This window comes from Sinohyriopsis cumingii, chromosome 16 (genome assembly GCF_028554795.1).
Source record: "Sinohyriopsis cumingii isolate HCF-2022 chromosome 16, ASM2855479v2, whole genome shotgun sequence".
Classification (NCBI taxonomy): Eukaryota; Metazoa; Mollusca; class Bivalvia; order Unionida; family Unionidae; genus Sinohyriopsis; species Sinohyriopsis cumingii.
In genome coordinates, this window is record NC_142976.1 from 74,371,208 (window position 1) to 74,383,745 (window position 12,538).

At 36.1% G+C, this 12,538-nt stretch overlaps 1 protein-coding gene across 1 annotated transcript in view; it reads right to left on the reverse strand.

The window, feature by feature from the left end:
* Window positions 1-3,808: 3,808 nt before the first annotated feature.
* The window catches only part of LOC149780796 (ribosome biogenesis protein bop1-B-like), a 71,994-nt gene continuing 63,264 nt past the window's right edge, over window positions 3,809-12,538 (reverse strand). Inside the window, exons 19-20 of the mRNA XM_089937875.1 lie at window positions 9,787-9,894; window positions 3,809-4,752 (exon numbers count right to left, since the gene is read on the reverse strand). Of these exons, the coding sequence (XP_089794001.1) occupies window positions 4,599-4,752; window positions 9,787-9,894 (262 nt within the window). The 3' untranslated portion in view covers window positions 3,809-4,598. The remainder of the gene's footprint in view (window positions 4,753-9,786; window positions 9,895-12,538) is intronic.

The window sequence follows — 12,538 nt, forward strand, 5'->3', positions numbered from 1 at the left end:
TACATTCAACAGGGTGTTCTATTGGTGCCCATTAGTACTACTTGTATATGCAGATTCATATTACATTCAACAGGGTGTTCTATTGGTGCCCATTAGTACTACTTGTATATGCAGATTCATATTACATTCAACAGGGTGTTCTATTGGTGCCCATTAGTACTACTTGTATATGCAGATTCATATTACATTCAACAGGGTGTTCTATTGGTGCCCATTAGTACTACATGTATATGCAGATTCATATTACATTCAACAGGGTGTTCTATTGGTGCCCATTAGTACTACTTGTATATGCAGATTCATATTACATTCAACAGGGTGTTCTATTGGTGCCCATTAGTACTACATGTATATGCAGATTCATATTACATTCAACAGGGTGTTCTATTGGTGCCCATTAGTACTACATGTATATGCAGATTCATATTACATTCAACAGGGTGTTCTATTGGTGCCCATTAGTACTACTTGTATATGCAGATTCATATTACATTCAACAGGGTGTTCTATTGAAAGATGATTTAACAACTTCTTGTGCTGATAAAGTTGGACTGAAAGCATAAATGCCCTCACTCTGGTTTGACATGGATACATGGTAAAGAAATAACAAGAATGTGGAGTGAGACTGCCAGAAGGTGGCTTTCGTGATATCATTCAAAGAATGATTCAAAAAGACCAATGAGCTCTTTCAGTAGTCAAAACAATCCACACTCAGATGGTTGCTGCCAAAATTTGAAGTAGCTTTGAGAGGGAGAAATTATTCTTTTGTTTGTTTTGATTTAGACTGAAACACAAAGTACTAGCTGGGCAAAGGAATCTGTCATGACTGGCCCTGACAGATACAACACAGAGTGGGGATTTCAGTGGGAACAGGAGTTACCTAAGGTAACCAATTCTTTGCCAGAAACTCAAGTTGGCAAAGAAAAGAGACAGCATCATGATTACCATTGAACAGTAAACAACCCCGTTCCACATATAAGGCATCAGTTTCACTTCTTGGTGATGCCAGGAAAACTAATTTAAGGGATGAGCCCTCAAAGGTTCATTAGGAGATTTAGATAATTACCAAAGAACACGTGATGGTTCCACCTTGGTATTTAAAATTAAATAGCAAGAAACGTCGTTGGAGCTGAAAGTACTTGATCAGTTCCGAAATATGTGGTCTGATCATAGAGACCCTAAGAGTATTGGAGAGGGCTGCTCTATTGTCTTTAATGGCTGATAGTGAGCATGCTTTTTATTTGGGGAGAAAAAGATTAAACTCACTTGTTAAAGTGTGTGTGTGTGTGGGGGGGGTCAGATAGGATGAAGGCATTTCCTACACCAGTTGCAAAAAATTCTCTTGATGTCATAAACCTTGGATGTTGATTATCCTTTAGCCTGAATGATGCATTTGGTAACCTTACTAAAGGGGATAGATGAGATCAAGGCATTTCCAAATGCACCAGCTACAGACAATTCTCCACTGGACATCATAAACCTTGCAAATCAATTGACTTCCAGCCTGAGCAATGCATTTCCCAGCGTTGTTTGAAAACTAGTCATGGCAGATAGATCTTTTAATATAAGCCAGACACAAAAGTGGAGGGTTTGAGGATTATAGTGCCAAAGGGACTCGGTGTTGCAGTAGCAGGTCCCTCCTCAGTGGCAATTTCCTGGGCTTGTCAACCAACTTGCCAAGGAGAACACTGAACCATGGTTGCTGGTGTCATCGGTGAGTTATCAGGATAAGTCTCGACTTGGGAGTCCTGACTTTGTGAATAACCAGTTGGACTATTCTGTATGGAATAGTTGATCACACCTCATACCTAAGGTAATCACATGCCACTGCCCTCTTGACTGGCTCTGAGAGATTTAAAAGAGGGAGGTTATTGTTCAGCTTGGTTGTGAACATGACTACCAATGACTTTCCCCAGAGATAAAAAAGTGCCTCTGCTATCAGTAGTGCTGAGACCATATTCATAAGGACTGCTCGCCTGTTCGGAGACATCAGAATATTTATCTTGCCCAGAATATGGCTGACTCTGACAGTCATCTCCTCAGCAACTATCAGTGAAGAAGGTACCAGACTTCCAAATGCAAAGGGGGTTGAATACCCATTGTCATCTGACTTGCACTACAATTGATGTGTCAACCATGAATTAGCAATGTCTTGTGTAGTTGACATACCCATGAAGTACTAGAAAAGCAACAAACATTTCTATATTGTTGAAGTGAAGTCTTCCCAAGACCAAAGGCTCTGCAGGACTAATGCCGACTCTGGGGATCCTGAATTGATATATTTATATATTGCTGCAACGTCGTGAATTTCAAATAAATCGAAATGAGTCGGTGATTGTATATCTTTATATGCTTTATGAGCCCATACATGGTTTGTAAAAGAACGTGTAGTGCTCAGATTGCACTTCTTTCATTCTCCACTGCTCGCATTGCCATTTGTGTAGTGCATAGTAAATTAAATACACCCTAAACCAATTTATGCAAGCCATAAATACAGTACTAGTATGTTCATAAAGCATTTGTGTAAACAATAGAATGGATGTGTGGTTCTTGTGCAAAGAAGCATGACTACCTCATGATCAGTGGATCCAGTTGAAGCAAACTTTGTATATCTCAATCCTTATATGCTCCACCATAATAAAATAATAATATATAACATATGGAATCGGCCCGGTTTAATAGGTTAGCAAGGTAGTTTTATCAAGAAAGAAAATAAATGATGATAGTGATCATGTTTGAATCGTCGTGTGCTCTAATCTGTCCAGAACCAGTTCTGCCATAGGATATTAAAATGAATAAAGACTTAAGGTAGCCCGGTTTAATAGGTTAGCAAGGTAGTTTTATCAAGAAAGGAAATAAATGATGATAGTGATCATGTATGAATTGTTGCGTGCTCTGATCTGTCCAGAACCAGTTCTGCCATAGGATATTAAAATGAATAAAGACTTAAGGTAGTTCTTGAATTTTTTATGTATCATCTTCATATTCAAATTTTGATGCCAGTTTCGTTCATGTTTGCCTCGTCCAGACATTGTTGAAACCTCCATTGCTATTGTACATATTGGAAGAAATGTTTTGTGTTGAGTAAAATAAAAATTATGAAAACTTTTCAAGAAATCTGTTTTCCTCAGGATCCAAGTATTGGCACGGGGTAGAAAAATATCGCATCTTAGTATTGCCTGTTATGTAGTGTATCTATTATAATTGTTGGTACAATATGACACAACAATAAAAAGGAATGTGCACAATATATGCCACAGAAAGCACCAATTTAAGTCATCATAGTCCCCTGGTGATGCACTTGCTTTTGACCTTTGAGTTTTATGCCTAGTTCTGGTATTAATAAGGGAAGATAATCACTAATCCAATTAATAAGGGAAGATAATCACTAATCCAAAGCTTGTTTCCTCCACATTTTGTAAAATCCAAGACAACCTCATGACAAAACTGGATGCTGTATAATGTATTGTACAAGTAGGAACTTGTATGATCCAGGTAAGAGAGATCAAATTTTTTACTTATCTGTAAGTATGATAGATGGATGGCCATAATAACAGACTGGTGGAAAACATTAAGTCTTAGATACAGATTCACGTGTCTATAATTATAGAAAACAAGAGATCATCGAGTTCATGTTTGATATTTGTTTGAGTTGTCAAGGCTTAACTCAAGCATTACTTAATGTATGTGTTCTTAAACTATATATATATATATATATATATATATATATATATATATATATATATATATATATACACACATACATATATTCGAAAAATGCAAAAGGGAAAAGAAAACCACACTGAAGTCAAAGAAATATTTATTTATTTGTCATTTATTCCATCCCTTCAATTTACATTCATTTTTGAGACCATGATTAATTTTATACCCCTGTGCAGAGCCACTAAATATCCAGAACGCAAATTCCTCAGCATCTCAAGTGACATTTGAATTGTTATCAGGTGCCTTCAACAAGTGAAACAACTACTGTCTAGGATATAACCAAGCTTCCTTCTTTTTAATGTGGTTTACTTAGTCCGAAATATTTTTATCTTTTTTCTTTACTTTTTTTCTTGCATGTAAAAGAAAAACTACTTACAAGCAGCAGTATATCATGGAAATCAGGCTTAAACTTTTGGTTTCAATAAAAATGGCAACAATAATGACAAACACCATAAACAAATGTCTTTGAAGAAAAGGGAATAGTTTAACAGAATAGATACTGATCTTCAAATTTCTCAGTTTTACCATGTGATTTTATAATGGATGCCTTGGTACAAAATTGGTTTGTCCATTTATAGCTTCAATGGATATAACGCTTCATCTGCATACACAAACCATTCTTTGGGCTGTTCTTAAAAATGAAGCATCTGTGCTATCACAACTATTTGGATAGTAACATCTGACTCGCTGCTTAGTGTCCGATCAATTGAGAATGTTTCTGAAGATGCCATGTTTGTAATAGTCATGAACGATTAAGTGGCTGTCAACATGTGTAGCTTTTCCGATTGTCCAATTAAGTGACTGTCAACATGTGTTGCATTTCCGATTGTCCAATTAAGTGACTGTCAACATGTGTTGCATTTCCGATTGTCCAGTTAAGTATAAAGTCTGATTGTGCTATCAGCACCAGCTGAGAATATCCAGGGCTGAGTGGGATGGAAGACGCAGTCCAAAATCCCAACTCCGTTCTCCGGGGTGTGCCCCCTAAGGATCTTGACAGGAACTATCTGGGGATTCTGAAGCAAGTCACTGCAATGGAGAAAAAAATCATCTTGTTGAGATGAAATTAATGCTTAAAGGGCAGGAATGGGATAAAGTCCTTCAAAAAGTTCATTAAGAAATGTAAGCCAGGAGCTCAAAATACCTGGACATACGTCAGTCCATTATCCCTAATAATAAATAGTAAGTTTACCAATAAGGTTACAGAAAACATTTAAAAGGTGTGCAAACAGACATTTATAAACAGATCACAATTATGATTTTCTCACCAAACACAGGGTCCTGTATGTGGAGTAAAAATGAGATAAATTCTGATCACATTGTAAGTGCCCTCTGTCCATGTCAGATACATGTCCCTTTTACAAAGGGATCACTATATACAGATTATTTATTAGTACTGACTTAAAAGTATCCTTCATTTAGTGGTGTGCGTTTCAGCAGGATCCACTGCAGAAACTGAAGCATGGGTTGTGGAAATTTTGTTATATTATGATCAGAATGTTTCAGATTTTTATGACTGCATTTCAGACATTATTTTCATATAGGTATGCATGATAGAGATAAAATAGAAAGCTTAAAAATGTATGAAACAATTATGTAAAATTTGAAAAGTAGGCATGTTCTTATTTTGTCTTTTCTGCTGTCCTCATAGAATGTGTGTGTGGTTTGGATTTTACTGTAGCTTTAACAAAATTTTGGTCATATCACTACCATGTCTGCAGTGTGGCAGTTTACAGTGATGTCTAGCAATGAAGTAGGATGTCAAAGACATGGGCATACAAAGTTATGACGTGATTGGTAACTATATGCTAAAAGGACAATGGCATGCAATCTTGAGACTGTCCTTTTACTCTTTTGAAGGGAAACAGCTGCTCATTCGTTTACTTACGAATTAAATTAGATCAAACTGTACACTATGTATTTATAGTAACTCAATCTTTGATTCAGTTTTTGAAACTTTAAATTAAGTTTCGTTATGCAGACATAACCATAAGAACACTTAAACCAGTTGTGGTTGTGATTTGGATTTTTAACATAGCTTTAACAATTTTTCAGTCATATCGCTATGATGTCTGCAATGTGGCAGCTTATAGTGATGTCTAGCACCGGGGCATCATGCCACAGACATGTAACATGATGTCCCGCCCAGTCACATCTTCCTGACACCAGGCTGACCAGTCCTAACACTAACCTCTCAATGCTGAGTGCCTTGCAAGGCTAGTACTATTTTTTATAAGTCTTGGGTTTGACTCAGTCGGGGTTCGAACCCATATTCGAGATGATGCACTAACCATTTAGACCACTGGAGCAGTCTGTCCGCATAGTGAGATGTATGATAATGTGACTTACTGTACTATCCAGATGGTAAGATGTATTATGATGTGACTGTGCTGTCCCAATAGTTAGATGCATTATAATGTGATTAACTGTGCTGTCTAAATAGAGTTGTATCATGATGTGACTAACTGTGCTCACCCGACGGTGAGATGTATTATGATGTGACTGTGCTGTCCCAATAGTGAGATGCATTATGATGTGATTAACTGTGCTGTCCTGATAGGAAGATGTGACATAATGGGACTAACTGTGCTGTCCCGATAGTCAGATGTATCATGATGTAACTGTGCTCACCTGACAGTGAGATGTTCATGATGTAGCTGTACTTTTCAGATAGTGAGATGGGTCATAATGTGACTGTGCTGTCCCGATAGTGAGATGTATCATGATGTATCTGTTCTGTCCAGATAGTGAGATGTGTCATAATGTGACTAACTGTGCTGTCCTGATAGTGAGATGTCTCATAATGTGACTGTGCTGTCCCGATAATGAGATGTATCATGATGCAACTAACTGTGCTGTCCTGATGGTGAGATGTATCATGATGTAACTTTGCTGTCCTGATGGTGAGATGTATTATGATGTAACTTTGTTCTCCCAATAGTGAGATTAATAGAATCTATGTTGGAGTTTGGACTGAGACAAGATGATCCCAGTCAAGGGGTTACATTATTTGTCTCCCCAAGAGGCTCCGCCAAGGGGGTGGGGCAATGTAACCCAGCAACAGGGATTCCTTGCCTTGATACAACACACAGACATTGATTACTTTTTACACCCATTTTTTTCTCCATTTAAATTATTACAAACCTGCAAGTTTGCAATCTAGTTAGCATATTCAAAACACAGCATTCACCAGGTACTACTATTGCCTCTCTGTATAATGGTCATCAGGTTTTGCACTCTTATGAAAATTTGAATAATTATCTAAGTAGAATCTAGTTCTATCTATCTAGCTAGCTAGCTAGCTCTTTGCAAGTACTGCATCATGAACATCTCAATCCATGTGCGTTTATTTTGAAAAAGTGCATTAATACGATTATGTTAATGAGGGCAACAGTGTGCCCAGTTGACTTTCCACAAGTTCTATGCATGAGAAAATAGAAACATAAAATCAATTGATATTGTTACTGTATTATTACATTTAATCGATGGAAATCATGTGAAAATAACAAGAAATTAATCTTTTATACAATAACTTTTAACAGTTCAAATTTGGAAAAAAGTTCTATGGTTGGGAAAGGTATGGTAAAGTACACAGCTCAGTCTAATGAAGTGTGTAATGACTGAGGAGATTTAAAATGCAAGATGTTCTTGGATATTTTCTGTCCTGGAAATATAGCAAGTGTTGCTCTTTCTGGTACGTTGATATACCATATGGAAATCTTGTGGAATAGCATGTTGATTAATGAATGAACCACTCTGATTTGCAAAAGCAGGAATTTTCATTTGTTTACAATGTTTGATTCAACTGGGCCTGGTTGGGAGTGTTTGACAAGTTTTAAGAATGAGATACTTTTAGCTATATTTAATGGCGCTAACCTGAAAATTTCCTAAGTTACATATATTTTAAAATTTGCCATGCTGTGTGCAGTTTCTAGCATAATATCAAATATCTCAGCTTCATTTGCATGTGTGTGTTTGTCTCTCTCAAAATCTATTGTGTGGTGTGTTATCAAAGTTGGAGAGACCTTAAATTATTTTATGAGTAAATTTCTTTTCGTTATATATCTGCTTTGTTGTTTGATTTTATAACTCCATCAGACACAGCGTGTGGACACTATGACTGGAACAACCTGTCTGAGACAACCAGACTGAGATAAGAAAAGTAAGGTTAGAAAAACAGCTACATTTCTGTTAGACAGGTGAGAAATATTATAATGTGAATAACTGGTCTGTCCTGACAGGTATCATCATATGACTGTTCTGTTCTGATAGTGAAATGTATCATGTTGAGACTAACTAATCTGTTTTGATTGGGACATGTATCATGATGTGACTAACTGATCTGTTTTGATTTGGGCATTATCATGATGTGACTGATCTGTTTTGATTGGGACATGTATCATAATGTGACTGATCTGTTTTGATTGGGACATATATCATGATGTGACTATTGTCCCAATAGTGACAAACATCATGATGTAACTGTGTTTTCCCCATTGAGTGATACATCATGATGTAACTAACTATGCTTTTCCCAATTGTTAGATACATCATGATGTGACTAACTATGCTTTCCCGATTGAGAGATACATCATGACGTAACTGTGCTTTCCTGATTGAGAGATACATCACGATGTAACTAACTGCTTTCCCGATTGTGAGATACATCATGATATGACTAACTTTGCTGCCACCAGCATAAAAGCCAAGTAATATAAATACATGTCATGTAAAAGACGAATTTAGTAAGAAAGAAAAAGGTTGTCATAATAAAGTTAATAAATCAGTACTTGAGCTTATTTTTTTATTATGATAATAAGAACTGTCAGAGGAGCTTATTGCTTGCTACCAGAAGATCAAAATGTATTTATTTTCACTTTATACTTATTTCTATTTATTATTCAGATTTACAACTAGATGATTGTTTCTATGTGGTCCCTGTCCATTTTTGAAGGTGGGGTTAGCAAGCAAATATAATACAAATTCCTAAATAACATGTAAATTAGGGTGTTAATGGATTATTGTCAACCTTTTTTAAGTTGAAAAATTAAATGTCCAAATACGCTACTAAAATGTTTCCATCACTACTGATATCGCATTAAAAGACATTTTATTTCGCTTATTACATGAAACATAAAATTATTCATTTGTACAAAACTGTCTCTAAGGTATGTTTTATGGTGTGGTATTTGACAATATAAACAATGTGTCATGAAAGTAAATGTGTTATGGTATACTCACACTGATGTTTTTAAAATTCAAAGATTCATGATAAATAAAAGTGACTGAAAACTACTTTCAGGTATTATATCTTTTAACCTAATGGAATACCAAATGTGTCTGATTTTGATTCAAACAATCTTTAATTTTAACAAATATGCAAAAGAATGAAGTTAATATTGTATCCATTTGATGAAAAAATATGCATGATGACTGACTTTAAATTACATATACGGCAAACAGTGGTTTTCATGCATATCTTGAGCTTTTAATTAACTCCCTTTGTATTACTGTTTGCAATCTCACAGATCTTTTCTCATAATTGTCATCACATATCTAAATTGGCTGAACTTCATATCAGGGGCCCCCGGTGGCTCAGTGGTCTAAGGCTCTTACCTTTACAGACCACTGACATCTCACCATAGTCCTCAAAGGTTTGAGTCTCAGGCTTGGCTAATGTGGGTATCTGAGAAAGCATGCCAGTAGTTACCAGTGGATCACTGGTTTTCCCAGGTTCTTCCTCCCCTAAATATACTGGCTTCCATGTAACAACAGTATTAAATCCATAAAAACAATAACAACACCGTGGAAATTAATGATTTCCAAAACCTCCTTTACTATGAAAACAAAAAAAAAAACAGTCAAAAGTACATAATTAAAAAACATACTCAAAATACAATGTACTTCTGTGGCCCATCTTATCAGGTCACAATTTACTATTCCCAGCAAGAGCAATGCTATTTAAGGCAGATCCAAGAGAAATCAAAAAGATTTTACTAAAGGAGGTAAGTATACCAAGAACTGCAAATTATTTTATGACATTTCCTGAAAAGTTGTACTTACTTGTATACCATTCCATGACACACAATCACTGTGCAATCATCACTAGCAGAGGCAAACAGTGGGTAATGAGGATGATAACACACCTGACGTAATGCCTTCTTGTGGTGCCTAAAAAGAGATTGTCAGATTAAGTACAAAAATGTTTCAAACACAAAATTATCGATCAAAAATTGGAAAGCATCAATAACCAAACTAAAACCTATTTTTGGAGTAACATGTTTTCTTTAATACTTCCCCCATCATAAAGCATCTAATATTTCACTAATTCAGCCTTCCCAAGCTAAACAATATTTTTTCATCACATCTTTGGGTTTGTTTTAGCAACAAAATTAGTGTCATTTGCTTGCCAAGGTGGATGCCAAACAAGATTGGTCTCCCCTTGGACAGAGGTACTGATGAAAAATCCCATCAACTGTTAGTATGCACTTCCTGAGAGGTGACTTAGGGAAGGCTTGGACTTTATTATAATCAGGTATTATTAAATATGTCTGCTTCAAATACGTTTAGAGAGCATGCAAGAGGCAGAAGGATAAATCTGCTAATGTACATGAAACAACTTGGAGTCTTGAGTGAGATATGGGATAGGAATGCCACATGGTCAAAGCATGGATGCAGCAAATCCAATGACAGCAGTTATCCACATTGGTATGTAGCTTACGAGTGATGACCTGGGAAGGCAGCCAGTTCAACTCTGGATATAGGACCTACCATGTCAAAACAAGCCCTTGGGGATGCAAACTGAAGAATGTCATCTCAATCCTACAGCTTGAATGATGTCATTTGGGAAGCAGTTATATTTGGGCACTATGTTAGAGTCACGTGCCCCAACCATGTGACCTGATATACATAAAAAATTAATCTGGTCTTGGTCTAGTTGACTTAAGGCTAAGCAGATAATTGATCAGATCCACATACATGCCAACCCCTGGCGAGGAAAAAAATGTAATCACAGTGGACAAAAAGAGTAATCCAAGCAGAAAAAGAGTAATCCACAAATAACATGATAAAAATTCAATAAGCATAATTACAAAATGATTTATTTATCCCTATGGACTCTCATATTGCATTTCAAAACACGTACCAGCTGAGACTATAAATGTTTTGCACACCAGTAGAGCACTAAGTGCTGGGTTATTACAGGGCCTGGATCAAAATTCAGTTTTACTTTTGTTAACAATGCTGTCAGAACAATCTCTCATAGTCAGCATTAGAATGGTAAAGAACCAATATTCCTTTCATAACCTGACAAAGATGAGGAATTTCATATCTTCCAGTTATTGGGTTTTTTAGCTGGCAAATAAGATGAAAACATCAACTCTGTCCCCATGAAATACGTTGTCAGGCAGGGTGCCAACTTGATACTAAAGGAGTTCTCCTTCAAATTTATCAGCAGCCTTTCCTGCAGCATGGTGCATCATATGACAGAGACAACCTGATATGAACAATGATGGAGACATTTTTCAAAATATAGAATGCAACTCCTTTATGAATTCTAGTCATCACTGATGCAGCATCAGCTAAAAACCCCATACAATTCTGCCAACTTATATTTATTCAGAGCATTATCAAGCAAATAAAAATTGTTTTCTCCAGTGGAATCTACCGTTAATTCTGGTAATGAAAGAAGAGCACTCTGACTTTGCCCTTTTCATTGTCACGGTCTCTTACAAAGACTGGGTACAACTTTTTGTCATCATAATCACTATTCATGTCTGTTGCAATACTAAACGGCACAATTTTCATGGCTTCTGCAATTTTAAGTGAAGTAACTTCTGCTAAACACCTAACAATATTAGATGATTTTGTTCTCAGACATGCATATTTTCTGCAACTTTGGAATCAGGAAACATCCATTTAAACAAAGGACCAATGTAGTCTTCTACTGCTAGGGACAGTCTGTGTTTTTTTAAGAACTTGGTAAATAATGCCTCTGCATTTATAAAATTTGTGTCCACAATTTAGTTCTGCTGTAAAAAAAAGAAGTTACCTTAGTACTGGAGTTAGTAAAACGAGTTTATTCAAGGTTTCTCTGTTTTACCACCATGACCAATATTAAAATCCTTTCTACACAGCCTGCAAGGGGCATGAAGCTGCCCTAGAATGTAACGCTGTAATATGTAGTTCATGTATTCATCTCTGAATCGATTTTTCATCTTTTCTAATCCATCTGTGAAATTATTTGAAAAACATTTTTGCTATAACAAACGCATTGACTAGAATAAATCCACTTGACTTTCAGCACCAAATACCTACAGACTGGTTCAGTAACAGTTATCAATTTGAACAAAGAATCTGCAAGCAAAGATTACAAGTTAGAAAACCAGTCTCTTCTAACTAAGCTATACAGCTGCTATAAATAGAAACTGAGGTCAAAAGTTTGAAAGTAGAACCAGCCTACTTCTTGGAAATAGGGTAAATGCTATAAACAGAACATAATACTGTTAGGAAAGTGCATGTAAGTCTACAGACAAGCGTACTCTTATGTTGTAGTTACACAGAAGCCGTCTTTTCTAGAATAAGGTTTGGGGGATTAATGGGATGTTAATAAAAATGAGAAAACAAATTAATTTTTTTTTTGGAGGGGGATATACCGAAAACACATAATCTGAATACATTTACGCATAAGGCGTAATTTAGTGGAAAAAAGCGTAATGATTATGCCAAAAGCGTAATGGCTGGCATGTATGGATCCAGGACATCTTCTGTCATTTGTCTGAGTGGTAAGAATAATCAAGATCTCCTCTCTAATTGG